The sequence below is a fragment of the Coccinella septempunctata genome, chromosome 1, assembly GCF_907165205.1.
Source record: "Coccinella septempunctata chromosome 1, icCocSept1.1, whole genome shotgun sequence".
Lineage (NCBI taxonomy): Eukaryota > Metazoa > Arthropoda > Insecta > Coleoptera > Coccinellidae > Coccinella > Coccinella septempunctata.
In genome coordinates, this window is record NC_058189.1 from 42,722,022 (window position 1) to 42,744,842 (window position 22,821).

Genomic DNA, 22,821 nt, shown 5'->3' on the forward strand with positions numbered 1-22,821 from the left:
AATTCATTCTCATACAAAGAGGAGATTACGAAAAATATAGATTTTTCCTAAATTAGTCTTGCATTAAACTGTTGATTTTACCCTATAGCCGACGCTGGGTAAACAATTATAAGAGATAGTGGAAAATGATCAAGTACAACAATTTCGTAGAGCTCCGAAAGTTCTATAAAAAAGTCCGAGATGGTTTATATTTATTTTTCGTGGATATTCGACGATAACCAATTTTAACATTTTCAATTCAATACAAAATAATGTTCCATTTGAAAATGGTCTTTACATAACTCCGGAACTCCATTCTTTCGATATTATCAACATCAGATTGTTGATAGTGCTGAGTATTTTGACAGGAGCTAGGACAGGTTGTGAAGAACAAGACTAAGCTGAACTAAATGCCGACGTTTCGTCCGTAGGTATATGAAAATTATTGAAGTCTTGACTTGGTTGCAATTTTTCCGAATGTTAGTGAAACCAACATCTATTGTATCAGACTGAAAGAACTTTGTAAGTTGATATACCACAGTTTCACAGAACCTACTTTATTATCCTTTTATATAGTGTGTACTATTGTATCGAGTTCATTATGTTATTTTACTTAACATTTTATCGAGTTGACTTCAATTTTATTCCACTTTCATATTGTTGTTAGCTGTCATTATTATTGTTTTGACTGTCTTTAGGATAGATCTTTATACGTCGGCATTTAGTTCAGCTTAGTCTTGTTCTTCACCACCTGTCCTAGCTCCTGTCAAAATACTCAGCATGAACAACCAAGGACGTGATTTTCACTTCATTGTTAATAGTTTTCAAATGTAATACTCTTTTGTTGAGAATTACTTAAACGTTAGCTTTTCAATTGAATATTAAGAGTGTTGACAGTACAGGGTTGGCAAAATTCGATGGGATTCAATGGCAGCTCTGTAACCATAAGAGCTAGAGAAAAATAGGTACATGGCACGTTTCCGACCTAGATTTTCAATATATGGTAATAGCCAAAACCGCAATCCTCTATTTTATTTTCTTTTGTTTTCAAGTTATAAGTGGAAACTCATTTTGCGGCTCTTTGAATTGGTGCCTGTATTTCATGTAAAATGCAGTGGCGCAGTCAAACATTTTTTTCAGTTTTTAACTATTACTACTTGATTATCTATCTGTTACGGCTAAAGATAGGTGTGAACATAAACTTAAGATTAGCCGGCTAAACTTAGGTTTAGCGTCGGGTATTCGCTAATGTTAGTTTCTTCTATCTTTAGCCGGCTAAACTTAAGTGTAACCACATCCCATCGGCTAAAAATGTAGAAGGCTTGAGGTTCGCAAATTTTCGGCAATTAAAAGAATGTAAAGAAATAGTACGAGTATAATCGAACTATCAATGCAATGTATTTTTTGTATGAATTTCACATATTTTAATAGCAGCAGAGCATTCTGTCAAGAAGTTGAGAAATTGGAGAATGAACATATATTTGTTTCAACTGTGTCTCAACGAATTCTTATTGACGAATCTATTATAAAAATCTAAAAGCTTGATGACAAAATTCGAGACATGCTATTTTGAGTGTGAGGGAAAACTGTAGTGTTAATGATTATTTTTCATCTTGTTATTATTCATAATTTGAGGGGAATTGAATGAGCAAAAGGAGAGAATGAAGACAAGAATGATGCCGCGAACTTCTTCATAAAAAGACCAAAGGTCAAATTCTAGAAAAATATAAGTAGAAGTACAGTCTTGTTTGTAGTTAACCGGACTATTTGGCTGATAAGCTTTACGATGAATGCACTTGTATCCCCCGGGATGATTCATCAAGGGTGGCTACAGGCCATATATTGGAACTCGTATGTTCAATGACTCGGGAAGAAATTTTTAACAAAATGAGCTAGAGAAAGTGTTTTCAACTATGTTCATGTTCATAGTTTTTTTTTTTGTTCTTTTTTTGCGAAAGAATTGGTTGGTAAGAAATTGCAATGTTAGAAACTATAGTTCCTATTTCGTAATTTTTCCATAAACCCAATTATTGAATGGTAGAGAAAATATACTTTTGTTTACAGAAAAAAATTTCTATGTCTAATATCTCATTTCCTTGTGGGGTCATATTATGGTTTTCCACAAATTAGACTGGGTTTGAAGAGCATTAATCTCCTAAACAGATAAAAATAACTCATTAAATGTTAAATTGAAAGCCAATGGGCGTTATGTCACGAAACCTGAATACAATAGCATTCGATGCTAATGCAAAATAGCAATTCTAAAAATTGAAACAAAAGCGTGCCCGCATGCGTTCGTCTTCTCCAAGCCGACCATTCAAAAGACATCAAATAGGTACCTACATTTTTAGCCGTTTCGTTTTGGATAATGTGCACATTAGCCGGCTAAAGATGAAATGCCCTGACGCAGATGAATATTTTATCGAACTTTAGCCGATCCTCGAATATAAACCTAAGTTTAGCCGGCTAATCTCAAGTTAGCCGTAACATATCTATGTTACGGCTAAAGATAGGTGTGAACATAAACTCAAGATTAGCCGGCTAAACTTAGGTTTAGCTTCGGGTATTGGCTAATGTTAGTTTCTTCTATCTTTAGCCGGCTAAACTTAAGTGTAACCACATCCCATCGGCTTAAAATGTACAAGGCTTGAGGGGCGCAAATTTTCGGCAATTATAAAAGAATGTAAAGAAATAGTAATACGAGTATAATCAAACTATTAATGCAATGCATTTTTTGTATTAATTTCACATATTTTAATAGCAGAAAAGCATTCTGTTAAGCAGTTGAGAAATTGGAGAATGAACATATACTTGTTTCAACTGTGTTTCAACGAATTCTTATTGACGAATCTAAAAATCTAAACGCTTGATGACAAAATTCGAGAATTTCTATTTTCAGTGTGAGGGAAAACTGTAGTGTTAATGATTATTTTTCATCTTGTTGTTATTATTCATAATTTGAGGGGAATTGAAAGAGCAAAAGGAGAGAATGAAGACGAGAATGATGCCGCGAACTTCTTCATCAAAATACCAAAGGTCAAATTCTAGAAAAATATGAGTAGAAGTACCCAATCTTGTTTGTAGTTAACCGGATTATTTGGCTGATGAGTTTTACGATGACGGATGAATGCACAATCCACCGGGATGATTCATCAAGGGTGGCGTATTTTGGAACCCGTATGTTCAATGACTCGAGAAGAAATTTTTAACAAAATCAGCAAGAGAAAGTGTTTTCAACTATGTTCATGTTCATAGTTTTTTTTTGTTCTTTTTTGCGAAAGAATTGGTTCGAAAGAAATTGCAACTTTAGAAATATAGTTCCTATTTCGTAATTTTTCCCTAAACCCAATTATTGAATGGTAGGGAAAATATACTTTTGTTAACAGGAAGAATTTTCTATGTCTAATATCTCATTTCCTTGTGGGTTCATATTATGGTTTTTCATAAATTGGGCTTGATTTGAAGAGCATTAATCTCCTAAACAGATGAAAATAACTCGTTAAATGTTAAATTGAAAACCCATGGGCGTTATGTAATACAATCCCAATACATTTGATGCTTTTTTGCATATTTCAATTCTAAAAATTTAAACACAAAAGTGGCCGTGTGCGTTCGTTCTCTCACATCCGACCATTCATGATCCATCACCTCTCCGCGTGTCCATCGAATACATTTTTAGCCGTTCCGTTTTGGGTAATGTGCACATTAGCCGGCTAAAGATGAAATGCCCTGACGCAGATGAATATTTTATCGAACTTTAGCCGATCCTCGAATATAAACCTAAGTTTAGCCGGCTAATCTTAAGTTTATGCTCACACCTATCTTTAGCCGTAACATCTACATAATCTGAATACTAGTACCACAGCCTTCTCAAACACTCTCGCAAATGAAGACGGCTGTGCTAGTGCTAGTATAAGTAAATATGAAGTAGGTACTAATGACATTTGTTTTTCGATATCACTGAAACTTTTCAGAATAGAACACCACCCCAAAGAGCCGAAAAATGAGTTTTCACTTCGACTTAAAAAAAGCTATTCCCAACTTAGTTTTTACGACTATCAAATACGAATAGGAGCTAGAAAACACAATTATCGAGTACCTACTCACAATTTAGAGAGAACAGACGATAGCACAAAAACCACTTTGTAGATAAACTAATGTATTCCTCGAAATTCTTCCTAATAAGTCCATTAATACAAGATGTTCTTTTACTCAGTAAGAAACGACTACTAATAGAGTTGGCTATGGATGCTTCGAAGAGTGTAATTCAAAGTAATTCCTATCACTCAACTTCTTTCTACGAAAAAACCACTTTGTAGATAAACTAATGTATTCCTCGAAATTCTTCCTAATAAGTCCATTAATACAAGATGTTCTTTTACTCAGTAAGAAACGACTACTAATAGAGTTGGCTATGGATGCTTCGAAGAGTGTAATTCAAAGTAATTCCTATCTATCACTCAACTTCTTTCTACGAATATTGAGAAGCATAGCGGTCAATGAGATTACCGACGAGCAAGCTCCATATTTACTTTTTTTGTTGTTGAAACATGATTATATTTATGCGCATCCCTTCGTAAATTGACAAGATGGGATTCGTCCGACATGGTATCAGACCACACTTTTGAATATTCATAAAGGCTCTGAACACAATACAAACGACTACGTTAGTTTGTATATTAGGTATCATATATTCCAATTTATAAGCGGATTTCCGAACGAGATCAGCAGGAAATATCTATCAGACAACATGTATATGAAGCTGCGTAGCCGAAGGATTATACTACGGAACACGACAAAACGAGTATCGTATGATTACTCACGTGTTCGAAGGATGTTTTTCTTGTTGTAGAGGTTCATTCAATATTGATTCGATGATATATTCATGAGAATTCGAGAAAACACTTTTTGTAATGAAATGAAAGAAAAACAAAACGTTTCAACCATTGAAGATTTCACACCATTATACAGGATATTTCTATATTGATGAAAAAAATTTTTTTAAGAATCAAAATGATTATCACAATCTTCTTCTTGTTCGAACGCACCAACTATCGCCGTAAAAATGCGATGAAATCGGTTAACAATAATAGCTCTTTGTCAATATATGAACTTTTTTTTTCGCCCTAAATCGCACGATACAACTAGTTTTTCGAGTGACCAGATGCAACTAATCAGATACACTCGGTTGTACTAAATCATTCATTCTCCACCCATATCTTTATGTTTTGTTTCGATTTTTCGATGCCGGATTCACCTTCCACAGTCCCTAACTCGAAATTTTATGAAATTTTGTCAAACTTCTGGGGGTTGTAGCTAAGCCATCTTGGATATTTTATACAGGGTGACTGGTGACGTGAAGGACAAAGGCTAAGTGAACTGAACTGAACTGAATGAGGATTTGGGTTTCAAATGTCCCATAAAGGTATTCGTTTCAGAGATATAGGGTGATTTATGAAAAAATGCTGAATCTATTAACTCCTATATCTTCGTTAATATGGTAAAATTTTGGCTGATATTTCACAAGCTTGTTCCGTAAACACAAGAAAAAAATTTCAATTTACTTGTCAGGTGAGAAATATCCCACGGTGTATGGGATAAAATAAATTCAAAGAGAAATTTGAAAAGAGCGAAAGACAAACTATTGAAAGATCTGTTTTTTGTTTGAATGGCACAAATTTTTTATTGTTTTTATGATATGTTGAAATCAGAATACAACAATATTGTTATATTCATATTATCATGAAAAATAATATTCCTGAAAAAACAAAAACACAGTAAATTCGAGTCAAATATAGTTGATAGTTGAGGATTAGGAAGGGGTTTCTGAGGGGGTTAGACTTGAAAAAAAACAATATTTCATTCAACATATGAAATGTTTCATGATATCAAACGATTAATTGTTAAAAATGGATTTCGAGATTTGAAGCAAGGCTCATTCTCGCCTCGAATTCAGTGTTTGTTCTATCAGGAATATTATTTTACATTATGTGAATATAAAAATATTGTAATATTCTGAATTCAACATATCACACAAAAAAATAGAAAATTAGTGCCATTCTAACAAAAAACAGATCTTTCATCAGTTTTTTCCGCTCTTCTCAAATTTCCATTTGAATTTATTTCAACTAATATATCGTGTGATATTTTTTCATAAATCAACCTATATCTCCGAAACGAATACCCTTATGGGACATTTGAAACCCAAATTCTCATTCAGTTTGAGGTCCTCTATCTCCACTTAGAAGTTGTCCCTTACGTCACCAGTTACCCTGTATATACAATTTTTGGTGAAATGACTTATTTTAATGACTTCTACCTATAAGGAATGCGCATCATGATAGGCCTTCTAGTAATCTTGCTTGTTCAGGTGTTACATTCCATTCGGAGTCAATTCGTAATATTATGCGTAAAAATGCCTCTTAATGTCCATTTGCAGCATTTCATGGATTTTCTTTGTGAGAAACTAGGAACTACATTCTATCATAATGACGAACAAGGCATTTTAACTTCTGCTTTCATTGCAGGAGAATTATACATGGAGGAATATTCAATTTTCGAATCATTTATGCTGTCCTTCGACACTATTTATATGTAAATATTAATTTCACCAACAGTTGAACCTGTAAACATGTAACATCGCATTAAAACTGATAATGCTTGAACTCGACCAGAGGAGAGATCATAAATTAGAATTTTATGACCCTCGGTGCAATAACTACTTATGCTGGAATAATTTACGGTTTTCCCTCGACTACGTCTTCATTGACATTTTCACATAAAACTATTTAAGAGGAAACCTTTTATGTTGAAAAATGGGCTGCTTTTCATTACGTCCCATACAAGAGGTCGGTTAGGGAAGTAATTGGCTTTTTCCGTTGAAATTTTAATAACTGTGTCAAGTTTTATGGTTACTACAACCTACATCTTAGGAAATCCCGGAGGAAATTTGATTGGCTGTTGAAATTGAAATGGGAAATGACTGGCATGCCCATCTCTGAAAAACACGGTTGAATATTATGAATGAACGATGGCACCAGAAATTACGAGGATGTTTTAGAAGTACGCCTGGGATCACTAGGAAAGACAAACAACAGTGTGTTCCATCTCAGACGAGCCACCCCGTATATTTTTGATCCCATAGTGACTGGAAAAATTTACCGAAACATGTCAAATGATTTCGTTTGGGGGACATCTTTTGACGTATATTTGAGGCTTAAACGAGCAACCACCTTAGAAAGGACGCTTCAACCCCCAAAAATTATATAGGGGAGAGGGGTTGAGTGATACTTCATTTGAAAGGTCTTGGAAGCCTCTTCATAATGGTGTATGCAAAACGTGATTTTGATGAACCTTTTTTGGTTAGAATCAATTTTTTATCTCAAATGAGCCCCCCCGTAAATCTCTTATCCCATAGTAATTGGAAGATTTTCCCGAAACCTATCGAATGATTTTGTTTGAGAGACATCTTTTGGCGTATACTTGAGGCTTAAACGAGCCACCCCCTTAGAAGGGGCGCATCAACCCCTAAGAATTAAATAGGAGAGAGGGGTTGAATGATACTTCATTTGAAAGGTCTTGGAAGTCTCTTGACAATGGTGTATGCAAAACGTAATTTTGATGAAAGGTTTTTGACTAGAATAGATTTTTTAGCTCAAATGAGCCACACCGTATATCTCTTATCCCATAGTTATTGGAAAAATGTAAACATGTGAATGATTTTGTTTAGGGGACATTTTTGTACGTATATTTAAGGCTTGACGAGCAACCCCCTAAGAAGGGGCCTTTCAACCCCTCAATATTGAATAAGAGAGAGGGGTTGAGTGATACTTCATTTGAAAGGTTGAAATAAAAAAAATGGTCAGTATTTGTCTCTATATCCCATTTACTTTGAAAACCAGTCGAAACTGAAATATTTATTTTCCTAACAAGTGCGGAAAGTGGTACTTTGCCCGAACGATGCAGGCAAGCATTCGGAGACTTTGCGCAATAGTTAGGAACAATACTTTTTGTGCAAGCGCCTGGAATATATGAATATATCCATTTTACGAAACAGATGAAATTTGATTTTATTAATTCATATGCAATGACTAACGTTATTCTGCATGTCGTTACCATGATTCGGTACATAAAGACATGATAGAATTTAATTTACTCTTCAACATTCACTAGCGGGAAAGTGACTCTTCGCAACTTGAAAAGCATGTGCGAAAAAGGTGAACGCGCACGCTTGTTGAAAAAACGAAAAAGCTGTATTTGATAGTTTTTCCAATGACATATTCGAAAAGCCTCTGGAAAATACTTCAAAAGAGATGGTTTATTCTTAAAACTTGCTAAATATAAAGGTCCCAAAATCGAGTAAGCCTCGCACGCGAAACATACTGTACAAGGTGGACAAAATTGGTGATACCTGAACTCCAACTTTTTCAACTCAACGAGATAGAGGAAAATGCATGCCATATTACGGTCGTCATTTTTCGAGAAACTAATAATGCCATCAACTGCATTCCTCTATATTCTTTTGTTTTCGAGTTATAGGTCAAAATTAAAATTTCAACAATGAATGAAGAATGATCACGCCTAAACGGGGAGGCAATGAATAAAATAATAAGGATAAATTCAGATGCATACCACCCGACGATATGAATATCGACAAGTGTTACGATCTGAATTGAACTAGCCAATTTGCCATCGTCAAGGCCCCAAATGGAGTACGCTCCACCGAAGAAAAGCAGATGCTGACCATGGTTTCGGCCTCATTTGGCCTCATCAGAGCAACATAGCATTTTTCTACGGTGGAGAACGTTTGGAATTGATGGAACTTTATTCAATATTGGCATGTTCTACTGGGTACTATACATTTACCCAGAGCGCCACCCAATATGAAACGGTGTCCCATTCAATCCCCTCCAGATAGAAACCAAGACGAAGACAATAGCATATGTCCCATATTGAATCGGACACCGTTTCATATTGGGTGGCGCTCTGGGTAAATGTATAGTACCCAGTAGAACAAGACAATATTGAATAAAGTTCCATCAATTCCAAACGTTCTCCACCGTAGGAAAATGCTATGTTGCTCTGATGAGGCCAAATGAGGCCAAAACCATGGTCAGCATCTGCTTTTCTTCGGTGGAGCGTACTCCATTTGGGGCCCTGACGATGGCAAATTGGCTAGTTCAATTCAGATCGTAACACTTGTCGATATTCATAACGTCGGGTGGTATGCATCTGAATTTATCCTTATTAAAATTTCAACTTTGGTCATTATCTCCGTTTCTGTTTGAGCTAGGATGTTGAAATTAGAATTATACAGACACTTTTTTGATAGCAATCCAGTGGCGTACTACGATTTTTTCCAACAGGTATATTGGCGGAGCTGCAACATAAAGATGTGTTTTTTCTTATGAAAACAGTAGTTTGAAATTACTGCAGGAAAAAATTATAAAACGCCACTGGATATCCATCAAAAAAGTGCCTGCGCATAATGTTTTCATTTCAACATCCTAGCACAAACAGAAAAGGAGATAATGACCGATGTTGAAATTGCCCAAATTTAAATTTTGACCTATAACTCAGAAACAAAAGAAGATTGAGGAATGCAGTTGATGGCATTATTAGTTCCTCGAAAAAAGACGACATGAATGGTACATTCATTTTCCTCTATCTCGTTGGGTTAAAAAGTTGTAGTTCAGGTCTCACCAATTTTACCCACCCTGTACAACGCAAACTCTTTGGGTTTTAAGTTCTTCTATTCGTTCCTGCAACATAAGAACCTTGAATACTTCCACCGGCTTTTTGAACAATTCACATTAACATTTTTTTTTTTTTGAATTACTAATTAATTGTACTCTCCCGCTTCGCAGGAAGAAATTTCCTCAACCAAGATGGCCAAGGACTAGTGAGGAGTTGAAAAGTAAATGTAGTTGAAAGCCTTCTTTGTAGAGTGCTCTTTGCAATAGTCAAATTCCCGTAAAAATCGGCTGGACACATCCGAATAAACAGACAGACAGACAATATTGAAAAAAATTTTGGTTGAATACATACGAGTAACCCAAAAAAGTCAGATACGAAAATTTCAAAAAGAAACTCCAATTTCATGAATTAGTATTCATAAATTTATTGAAATAACCGAATCTTTGGGAAGAAAGCACATAAACGATGAAAATGACGAGGAAAACTACTTCTGTACAGATTGGAATGATTCAAGGAAGCAACAATAATGTTCACATGTCTACGGAAGAAGAACACTCGCCTAAAACGCTTATGTAGATCACAGAGCAATAAAATTCGGAAGCGTCGAATTCAATATGTTGGAGGTGTCAAGCTGCCTTTTGCGCCCCTGCTGGTTTTATTAATTCCTTTTTAGACACTCCAACCACGCTGCACATTTTTCGGATCTTATTGAATTTTTTTAGGACCGGCTGAAAGAAGGGCAGTTGGATTTTAATTGAATTTGTGTAGGGGAGATGCAGCCTTGGATTCATCCACGAGAATAAACGATTGAAATATACCAGGTGAAAACCTGAACATTTTTTCATGAAGTTCAAATAAAACACTTCCCCATATCTGGGTTCTTCGAAAAATTTCTGCGTTTTCCACTAATATTTTGTTCAATTTAGTCGAGTGTATTTCGAACTGGGGCGATTACATTAATGCTTACATCTTAATATGCATTTTATTTTCATTAACGGTACTTAATTCATCTTACTAATCTCTATTTTTTTTGTTTATAGCATAATCTAATAAGAGACTTATTCGGTACGTCACTGGGGACCATCCTTTAAGTTTCAGGGCAGTGGCGTATATAGAAAATAATTTCCGGCGGGGCCGACACGTTTACCCCGTCGAATAGTTAGGTAAGATGAAATTTTTTAAATGGGATTAAAATTCAAAGGATAATTTTGCGCTCCCTGTTAATATAATTTATTTCGGGGGGGGAACGGCAATATTTTGAAAACGAATGAGAGTCGTATAAGAACATATGGGTATTTTGAAATTATTTTTACGTGTATAATACACACCTGGAGTTTAGTCCGTTCCTCCCGACTCACCCTGCATATCTGTACCTTGTGGTATAAATTTATAAAACAATTGTGGTTCTATATTTATTTCAAGCAATATTGTTCGCAATTATCCCACCAATATCTAAAATCGAGTTCGAAAAATCACCTGCGTTAAAAAACTTATTAATAGAAAATCTGAAAGTCTTCCTTGATAGTCTAATCAAATTTGAAATATAAACACGAAAAGTTATAGTAGTACGAGATCCCGCTGCAGAATTACTACGGTCATGACGTACACGGATGTTTTTGATATCAAATTAAAGCTAATTTTTTTTCGAATAGGATGATGTATGGCTGCCTGTGAAAAAATGGCCGCAAGTTAGGTCTGCCATCTGTTAAAATAGCGAGATATCTGAAATAAAGTGAAAGAGATGGCGCGCAACGCCACTTGTTAGATGAGGATGGTGGATGCCAGCCGACTTAACATTTACAAAATTATAATTACGTAATGAATATTATGAAAAAAACTTAAAGTATTAAGAGATTTATTTTATAATAAAAAATAATTTATTCATCAAGTACAAATGTAATTAAATCTGAAGAATTTTTTTTCGTGTTTCTTCAAAATCAGTCTCTTGAATCAAGTTATATTTTATATCAGTGTATTACATTTTGTAGTCCAAGTCCGATTCCTCGCTGCTTTCACAATCGCAGTTGTCACTATCGTCATCGCAATCAGAGTTTTTTTCATCATCTGAAAAAGTGTTAGCTCAATTACATTTTCTACTCGTATCTGAGTTGAACTTTCCAGAAATCATGTTGGTTTCAGGGCACCATCCAGAAGAAGCAAACCATTTATTCTCCGCACTAAACTTTAAAACAGTGGTACTTAGTAGCATTGAGCAATATCGAATTGACGAAAATCGTCCGTCGCACCTTTTGTTTTAATGACTTCCAAAACTATAAAATGTGGGTTGGAACAAACCCTTTGATTTTTTTAATGAATTTTTCATCACTCTCTTTTGCCGCATACATCTTGTTGAACATGATAAATCGTCCAGTGTCTTTGGAATGAACTTTAGTGAGACTCATCATCTCTTTAAAAAATTCTTCTTATGTTTCGATATTAATTTATTTGGACCTTATTCTTATTAGAATCTATTATATGCATTGCGCCCGAACTCTCAATATTCGTATAGCGCCCGACGAAGGGTGATTACATAAATAATATCAACAGCGTTGTGTACAACGAGCTCTAACACGTGGTTATAATATACGAATAATTCAGATGCACTGTTGAGAACCCTAAGATTCCTTTCACACCACGGGTTTTTACCGGAATACAACCGAATGAAAAATTATTCATCAGGTTTTATCCGTACGGTGGGCACATCAAGCTCTCGAATCTCGTGGCGATAAGCGCCGTCGAAAGTGCAATCTGGTTGTTTTCCTGTGCAAAACTAAACCAGAACATGTGTGAAAGATCCCATAATATCAGTAGATATAATTCGGAACATCGGGTAAGAACCCGATGGTGCGAAATGAGTCTAACTCTCTCTTACTTCATTTCGGATATCTCGCTATTTTAACAGATGGCAGACCTAACTTGCGGCTATTTTTTCACAGGCAGCCATACATCATCCTATTCGAAAAAAAATTAGCTTTAATTTGATATCAAAAACATCCGTGTACGTAATGAACGTAGTAATTCTGCAGTGGGATCTTAGACTATAGGTATCCATTTCGTTTATGGTTCAATGAACTGGATATATTTTCTGAATTTCGATCCTAAATTTCCTCAGGAAGAGTGTCAGGGTGGCCTCGGGTTCAATAATCATCATAGATTTTTTTAAATCAAAGGTATGTTGATTTGGAATTTCTTGAATCATTGTGGACAAACTTGTATAATATTTATACACTATGGGCTTTTGAATACGAAACAGATGGTATAACATGTGGAATCAACTCATTTAAAAAAAAACCTCCGAAAAGTAGTTTTTTTCAGGGTGAAATACCAGTATAGTTTAATTATTAATGTCAGAACTCTGATAGATATTGTTGATTTCAATAATTTTTTTTTTGTGTCTGGACTACATAAAGAAATTCTAATCAACTCAAAATGCAAAACTTCAAATTGAACATCTCAAGTGCGAATTGTAGAAAAGAAATGTCAATGTTTCCTTGTAGAGATGTTGAAACAAAGATATTTGTTTATTTGTTAATTCACATGGAAGAGTTCAATATTTTTGCAGTTTGGAGTATATAAAATCGAAATGATCATCTCAAAGTTTGGTATCACTTATTTTCCATGAGTAGCGCCCATTCCTTGTAGTTTGCTATTCTTTCGTAAAGTGTCTTCAGTGGTTAGGATAAACATCCTGACATGTCATTGAATCCGATAGGCCTTATATATCAAAGAAAGCGCAAGTCATTATACAGCTCAATCGTCAATGAATAACATAATTTAACTACGATCAATCATCGGGTTGAGCACAGCTGGTCTTCTCTCACCACAGACAAGGCCATTACACCACCATCAATTACTTGGCCAATGTTGCTTCTAAAACTACACAATGGCTTCTTTACTGACTTGGAAAATCGGCGCCGCGGTGAAACTTTGAGGAATTTTTCTATCATTTTCCGTCTTGATTAAGATTGAATTTAGTTAATGACTCTATTACAGAAATTTCTAATTTCTAAGGAATTGCTTGGTGAATATTTCGTCCGAGATTTTGAATGTTCCTCATCAAGTTCAGAATTATTCAGGACAGAAATAATATTTGATATCCATTATTCCATTGTATACAAGAAGAAATTATGGCAGTTCTCTGATTACCTACATAATACTGATAGGGTTCAGTTCGTGAAAATAAATGGAACACTCTCCTTTCCTGTAATTGTCTCATCAGGAGTGCCCCAGGGTAGTCATCTGGGACCGATGTTATTCCTTATATTTATTAATGATATTGGTTCGGTAATCCGATTCATTAAGTTTCTTTTATTCGCCGATGACCTGAAGCTTTTCATGTCGGTTAAGTCCATATCAGAAATTATTTGTTTGCAGTCCGATTTGTAGGCATTGGAGAGATGGTGTGCTGAGAACTGCTTGTCTTTGAACATAAGTAAATGTAAGTTGATGTCAATTTCAAGAGTTCAGAGTCCATTGTTTTCATTTTTTTTTATTGAGGGTTGTCCCTTAGAACGTATAGGTGTTGTGAGGAATCTTGGCGTTTCCTATGATTATCGTTCAAGCCGCACTTTCAGGCAATTTCTTCTAGAGCACTCAAGACTCTAGGTTTCATCATCAGAAACACAAGAGATTTTAGGAACGTTGAGACGCTTCAATACCTGTATGTAACACTTGTGAGACCGACTCTTGAATTTTCATCTAATGTTTGGTCCCCATATACTTTGATTGATGGACTCTTTCTTGAAAGGGTCCAAAACAAATTTCTCAAGCATGTTTCGTTCAGGCTTAACACTCCTTCTCGACTGTTCTCGGCGAGTCATATGCATGACCGGCTGGGGCTGCCTTCTTTAAGATCGAGAAGGTTCTCGGCTGACGTGCTTTTTGTGGCAAAAATCTATAGAGGACTTGTCTACTCTCCGGAGTTGCTGTCTCGCTTCAACCTGAATATTCCTCCAAGATCGACTAGGCGAGCTGATCTGTTTAGGCCCGGTTTATCAAGAACTAATTATAGTTTTCATTCTCCACTGCCGAGAATGATGAGGAACACTAATACAGTGAGTGTTCTCGGGGTTGATATATTCAGTGACGCGTTGTCAAGGTTGAGGGGGGATGTATCTACTTTGATGAGTTTGTAGTCTCTTTTTATCTCATTTTGATGATATTTTAGAGTTTGTGCGTCTTACAATTGTAATTTTTGAAATATTTCATCTGTATTTTTTGTATTCGATTTTTTTTTTTCTCTTTGTATAATGGTAGTACCGTTAATAAATAAATAAATAAATAAATAATTTTGTCATTTGTGTGACAAGCTGCTTCTTCTTCTTTTGAGTATGTCCACAGATGCTTAAGCCGTTCAGACATACAACTTATAAAGCTGTATATTCTTCTCCCAAGAAGTATAATAAGAAAAAGCAGTTTTGGAATTAATTTTGAGTTGCGAACCATGCTGTTTTAATTGGTATGGGTAGCACATTCTGATTTATAGATTGGTGTGAAAAACAAAAACAATTAATGTTTACAGTTAATTGATTCGAGAATTCTATTTGACCTGTTCTCTTCCAATATTGTATCCGTGAGCTAGTCATGAATCCCAGAGAAATTGAAAACATCTAAACACCACTGAAGAATGGTTCCGGGATGATTGTCCACTCATCACTAGAGTGTAGTGTTAGATATTTCAAACAGAGGATGGCGTCTTAAGCGTTACCGGGGGGTTGCTTTGAAAACTATTTTCGAATCTCAACACGATGCACCATCTATCCCTCAAAGACTGTACTTACTCTGCAGACTTCAACACATTCTATAATACATATTCTACGGAATTGTCGTTCTCCAACTTGATATTTCCGAGGTGCCCGGTTGGCACCTGGAGAAGTAACGTGCACTACATTTACACTATGTATATGTATTTTGATGATTCCGAAAATGAAATCAATATTATTCTACATCAACTTACTTTTTGTTAGCTTTGGGTGCAATTGTTGTGGAATTTATGGTATTATGTTCCAGAATATCCATCCATGAGATAGTACTCGAACTGAAATGAGAAGAAAAAAATTAACGGATATTTTGAAAATCTTATTTAGAGAATTCGGAAATTGGTGTATCTGCCCATACCGCTGCGTCTCACCGGACGCGAAAGAAAGTCGAATAATTGGACCGTGCCTATACTTCATTCACTTTTATTTTAGCAGTCGGTTGGCCATGGAAATTTGACACATTTCACTCTGTATAGTACGAAAATGTGGGGTTATGAAGCTTGTCAAAACATTTTTGGGTTTTAAATCAACGCTATGTTGCCCGTTCTACGTAAAAGTTTCTGTTATTACGTATTTTATCACCATGTCGAATCTCTTCGGAAAATATGTGACGAACATAATTGAAGTTTATACAAACTGATTGAAGGCATACCAAATCCAGTTATTTGCATGGAAAATACAAGAGATCAGTATAATATCATAATATGCACTAGCTTGAGGAGAGTTAATGTTCGTTATCTTCTTTGGCTTACATCATTTGTTGATTTCAAAAATATTAACCCGAAGATGAAATGCATATGATGCAGTGGTTGGGAATGGGTATCTCCCGAAGGAATTAACAGATAATTACAAGAATGTTAAATCTTTCAACAAAAATCATCTTGCATCAATATAAGTAAAAGGAATTGAAAGAAGTTTCAATTAAGATGAACTTCACCTTTGAACAAAAATTTCACATGAATAAACAAGTAACAGGGCAACTTGCGCGTATTTGTGGCTATTCATCTCAATACGTTGATGTAATAATAATAATTAGGTATTTATTAGTACCTTAAGACCTTTACATTGTATAGGACAAGTCAAATGAAAAATAGAAGAATCCATTTTAGGGAACTTATTCTCCGATGACATTTATCGAAAATCCTGTAGTAAACTTTTCGCATTGATTCACTCAAACATAAAATTCTCAAATACCGCCACTTTTTTGGGTCTCCCAATAGAAGGAAATTCTTTGTAACCCTCTTCATTCACAATCTTTCTGATTGTGGAAATATTCAGCTGAAACATAAGTCGTTTAGATTCAGATAAAACATTATATAAATTCTCTTACCTTGAATATGTTCGCTGCCGTCTGACGTATTGTGGATTTTAGAATATCAGGGTATAACTATTTGAATGAGCGGACCTGAATTCTAAATAGCATTTGCAGAACCCCGTCTCTCTTTTCAATCACTTTCGGCATTTTCGTAATAAAAATTGGTATAAGTTGCGACAACAGCGTTATGACATTAACGACATTTCATGAGTGCCAACCTAACTTCGTTCTAGTTACAAAAACTTGAGAAAATTATTTCATGGCCAACCGACTGCTAAAATAAATTTGAATGAAGTATAGGTAACAATCTTGGTCCTGTAGACAGATCGGATATGAGGGAAAAAGGCAAAATGAATTTGTAAGCAATCTCCGTCACTTTGACAAATCTGTCAGCAGTGAGATTAGAACCGATCACGCACAGGAGTGAGGAAAGATTCGACATATGTATAGAACAAAGATTATAGAGTAGAAAGATAGGAAACGCACTCATATCTCTAGTACTAAAAACCGACTACATTTTGGCCAGTGAAAACACATTTGGCAATGAGATGGCGCTGAAAACGTATATATTGTCAATAGAGAAAAACTGTTTAATAACAGTTTCCTGTTTTATAATTGAGGGGCGCGAAATTCGAATTCTATTCCTTGTATTGATTTTCACTTTTGACCTTGTTGAAACCAGAAGACATCCTGAGCGACAAAAGACAAAACAAAAGGATGTTTTTTTTGTGACCAGGATGTTAGTTTCTTCTGAACATTGTTTGGAATAAATCGGTATCAATGAAATACGCTGTTGGATGTGATGAATTTTTATTCGCAATCTATAGAAAATTTACAAAAATTTTAAATTATGGACAACGAATAGAGTTTTGACTAGGACACAAGAGTATAATGGTTATCTGCTATAGGTATGTCAAAGGTGTTTTTTTTGTGCAAAACGTTTTGAATTAATAAACTTAGACCAGTTTGCACCAAACGCACTTAGTGTTAAGTGTCCCTTAAAATGAACCCTTAACTTAAATTACGTTGCACCAACTGTTAAGTGACATTTAAATGGCTAAAGCTAACCTTAAATTTAAGCGCTCCTGTAATGACCACTTAGGTATTTAAGGGCGGGATTCTAACCTAAAAAAATTTGTTGAACTCATAAACTGGCTGCAGAACTGCTGTGGTTTTTCTAATAACGTCAAGTACCTTTTATTTGACAATCCATTTCATTATCAATAATAATGCTAATTCAGCAACAAAAAGTTGTCACTCTTTGATAATAATATAATAATAGTTTACTTGACACTGACTGACAGGACAATAAAGTTAGGTTAATGAAATGACAACGATCATCGGCAACCGGCCAACCGGCTTTATTGGACTAGAATGAAGTTGCACCAAAATAAAAAACTTAAATATCACTAGATATCAAAACTTAAGAGCCCCTTACTTAAGAGTCTGTTAAGCCGCAGTCGTGCAACTGGCAATAAAATTAAGCGTCCATTAACTTTAAACTACGCTTAGTTAAGTAGTCATTTTAAGGGGGATTGGTGCAAACGGGCCTCAGTTGAATTTGTACAATTTATATCAGAAATTAATGTGAACGAATATTCAATTTACTCTCATAGGATACACATTTCCGTTACTTACATTTTATTTATAAAATTTTTAGAACCACAATTGAGAAAAACCTTACAGAGGTATTATACAAGACCTGTATTCAAGTCCGTCAGTATAATTTCTTCATGCTTAGTATGATTTCTTCATGGTATGGTCTCTTTATAACACAATATACGAATTGATTAATGAATGAACAAAACACTCACAGAAGGTTTCATAAACTTTGACTTTCCAAACGACAATTTGACAGTCACCCGATTTCAAAATCGAAATCAATAAAACTTTTGCATTTCTGAACAATTGAAGGCAATTGAGAATCTTTGAATGGACGTATAAAAGTCGACATAATTTTCCCTAAATGGGCCCTTCATGCAAGGGATGCTTCCTGCATACAACAATTTACGTGGATGAACAGTTCTCAATTGAATCGAAGTAAAATATTCATTGCACATGGTGTAGTCAGTTGTGTTTACAGGCCTTTACGCCCTGAAAATTTTATCCACTTCGTAGCACTAAAATAAAAATCAATGCATGACCGAGTCACATGTTACCAGTTTTAATACTTACATTTCCATTTTCCTTAGTGAAATTCGTTTTATTTGATACACAGTTCTTCACCATACAATAATTTTCGATCGATAATTTGAGGTTTTCACCAAGAAATTAGACAAAAATTTCAATAAAATCAGCAACTAGAACGAGCTTGATAAACAAAAAGAGGTACGAGAATCAAAACATTCAAAGCCTCTTTGATCAAAATGGCCATCTGAAATCTCAGAAAATTTCATATGTTTCTGTAAATGTCTCTCGAATTGATATTTTAACCAGTCTTAGGGCCTTACAAACACATTTGAAAAACAGATGGCGCTCACATCACTTTAGACCTACAGTGACTCTATCAAACACAGTGGCGACAATTGGAAATTTAGCAAGAATATGGCGGCTTAGAAGCACAGATTTCAATGCTATGATCTCTAATTCGGAATGCGGATTGGCTCACGTCAAGTCACATGACCAAATCCGCCATATTCTTGCTAAAACGATGAAAAACGAGACCACAATTGTCGCCACTGTCTCGTTAGAGTCACTGTATTTAGTCGCTTCGTTTCCTATCTTTTTACTCTATAATCTTTGGAGCAGAGAGTATTGATGTTGGCCTCGGTTTTTATGGAATTCATTTCATTATGATCTTTTAATGCAAATCATCCTGTAAAGGAGGATGTCCTAGTCTACTTCAAAAAACTATTAAACTAAAGAATAATATATGGATTGTGGATCCGGCGGTTGATATACAGGATGTTTTCAAAGGTGAGGCTCTTTTTTCGACAGAAGGTAAAACTCATCAAAATAAGTCATTTAACCACAAATTGTCTACATAAAATATTCAAGATGGCTCAGATACAACTCCTAGAAGTTCGACAAAATATCATTGAATTTCAAGTACGGGACTGTGGAAGGTAACTCCGGAATCGCAAAAAGGAAACAAAACATAAACATATGGCTGGACAATGAATGGTTCAGTACCAAGTTCATCGGATTAGATACTTCAGGTCACTTTTGAGAGAATTATAATGGTTTTATCGTGCAATTTTGAGTGAAAAAAATATGTAGAAAATCGAGGCAGTTTCTTGAAAGTGCTTATGTTAGTTATGCTGAAAAAGTGCTATGATGATTCCCCATTTCATCCCATTTTTACGACGATTGTTGGAATGTTCGAACAAGAAGATTGTGATGCCCATTGTGAAAAAATTCGTGAATAATTCAGATAAATTTTATTGGTGAGATTTTGTATTATGTATCCTATTTTTTACACTTGTGTCCTGAGTCTGTCAGTTGGTATTGAAATGAACCATTTTATAAAATTGTGAAAGTTACTGAAAAATACTGAGAAAAATTCGGAAATCCTAAGTTTCCATTTTCATTACCACGTAAATATCGAACGAGCCAATCCTAAACGCAACCACATGGTCGAATCAGGGGATAAGGTTTTTCCCACTGCTTTGCGATAATTCAGCTAACCAACGGTCTAGGGTCGTATTGGATCTATTTCAGTAATCATTTTCAATTTTTTTTTCCACTTTGTCATTTTAAAAGTTTTGTACAGGTGAAACGCTTCATTTTGACCAGTTTTACCTTCTGTTAAAAAACAAGCTCCACCTTCAAATACACCCTGTATCTTAACAGCCAGATCCATAATCACTTTTTAAGGGACTTTATTAATAGTCACGAATCTATTGATAAAAATTTTTTGGCAAAGGTTTTTGATCATTTTTGATGTTAGATTAGCCCTTTAGGACAAAATTAATAAATTTGAATAAATATTTTTTTCATGGGAGGATGAGTAATGATTCCAGCTTTAGCCAGAAAAATCAGAAGCAGCAATGTTCATGAAGCAAATCAGAATGAACAGAATCGAATAGCTACGTCATGATTATGAATGTTCGATAAATTGAATGTAGAGAAATTGGCAGGAAGCAGGGAAACTAGTTGGAGATATCCTCAGAGTAGCTCAATTTTCGTGGTTTAGAACTCTCCAAACTTTATTTCTCAAGTGATTTCTAGTGCAGTCGGGTAAAGGCCTTTGTGCGATGAATAAGGAGATTAGTCCAAATTTTATTAGCCTTTGTATTCGGATAGGGTGTATTGCTTTATAATGCTAAATTTTCCCTTTCGAACAAGTTTTGTCATATAATAGAGTTATGAACTAGAAACTGGTTAATTTCGATCTTTTGTTTATCTCCAGAGCGTTTTCGCATGAGTCTGGCAGAGTTCTGGTAGGTAAGTGAGAAATAATGAGTACACGAGTCGTATCAGTAGTCCAGAACACTCTCGGATATTGTTTTCGTGAACTATTAATTTTTGGTCCTGATAGCATAGACCATAATTCAAAGATTTCACTATAAACTCTGCTTATGCGACAGGATATTGGTTCAAAAATCTCCACAAATGACGTGTATGTCTTTTTTCTCTTCTATGTCACGTTATCATATCGTGATTACCCTCGAGTTAACGAATATTTGTTGCCTGCAGAAATCGTTCTCAATGGGAGACAGTATTCTCATAAAAAAATTGCTTCTTGCTAACCTGGCGACTGTTTTTCACCTTAAGAAATATCTCTTAAATATATGATCATGATACTTGATGCATAGGAACTCGCAACCACGCCAATTTTATAACATGGACGAAAGTTGAAATGTATTTCTTTCACTAATACTTTGGCAAACATCATACCGAGCATTGAGTCAATAATAAAATCTTACGCACATAATTTTTCTTACAACACCGCGTCTCAAAAAGAAAAAGGAAATCCCTTGCGAATTCTGCGACCAAAGCAGATTCGAAGAATATTGACCTACAGTTCCGGCTTGTATGCTCGAGTCCCTTTCTGAGTAGAGAGTCAGTTGCCAGTAATCTCTGGCTTCACTTCCGGCTCGAACCTCGATGAATCATCACAATTTCAAGTTACTACACGTTCAGTACGCTCGAACAATCAACACCTCATCTCCTGGTGAAGAAACCAGTTCCAGCCTGTTCGGTTACCAGGAATTCCTCCACATCAATCTTGTGTAACGAATTACCGGAGTTAGGTGATTTTGAGTTGAAGTAACACAGTGCTTGAAAACCCTACTTTTTGATTCGTTCGTTTTCTCCAAGGTGACCTGTTTTAAATTACAAAAATTCATTGGCGTATGTCCAGCGTCTCCAAACATTATCATTTGCAATGAACATTATTCTCAGTGCAAGTGAATCTGTCAAATTGAAATATATTTTCGTTGAATACAAAATGATAACAAATAAAGTTGATTATTCATGTAATAAGTAGATTACCATATTCTATATCCTATGAATTATGACAATACTCCAAGCTTCCCACACATTTTCTTCAAGTGGAACAAACGGGTTGCTCTTGCGTCTTCAATCTTAACGACCTGCTCCGAATATAATGAATTCTATGATTCGTTTCCTTGATAATAGGCCTAGTTATATTATATCACAATGAGCTGATTAAAGGTCTGAGTGTACGCTTCACTCCTCCCGCCCTAGGACATTCTGTTCCACAAAACAATATAGCGTAATTTAATACGAAACGGCGCACCTTAAAACATAGATGAGCCCTCATCTGGCAGCAACCTTGAGACATTGAAATAATATCATTTCGTGTCGACTCTGCCATTCAAAGGATCATTGCTATTTGACAGGATTTCGTCCAAAACTCCTTTATTCAAACAAGTTTAACTTGTAACAATAGATATTCGGTATACAGATATTGGAAACAATGTCCTTATGTTAGGAGGCGTTCGTTCATTGCTCCTTCGGAGCGTCTGTGTTTCCAGTGTTGATATTCCGGAAATAAGATCCTCGTACCTCGTTTCTCCGGATTCGATGCATCTTTCTTCTTGTTATATTCATATTCCGAGCAGCGTCGGATTGTTTCAAGATTTTGGGGCACGGCATGACTAAAAC

General features: G+C 35.3%; 1 protein-coding gene across 1 annotated transcript in view; it reads right to left on the reverse strand.

The window, feature by feature from the left end:
- Window positions 1-22,821, reverse strand: part of LOC123306806 — a 634,033-nt gene that overhangs the window by 439,825 nt on the left and 171,387 nt on the right. The window contains exon 3 of the mRNA XM_044888961.1: window positions 15,632-15,712. Coding sequence (XP_044744896.1) covers window positions 15,632-15,712 — 81 coding nt within the window. The remainder of the gene's footprint in view (window positions 1-15,631; window positions 15,713-22,821) is intronic.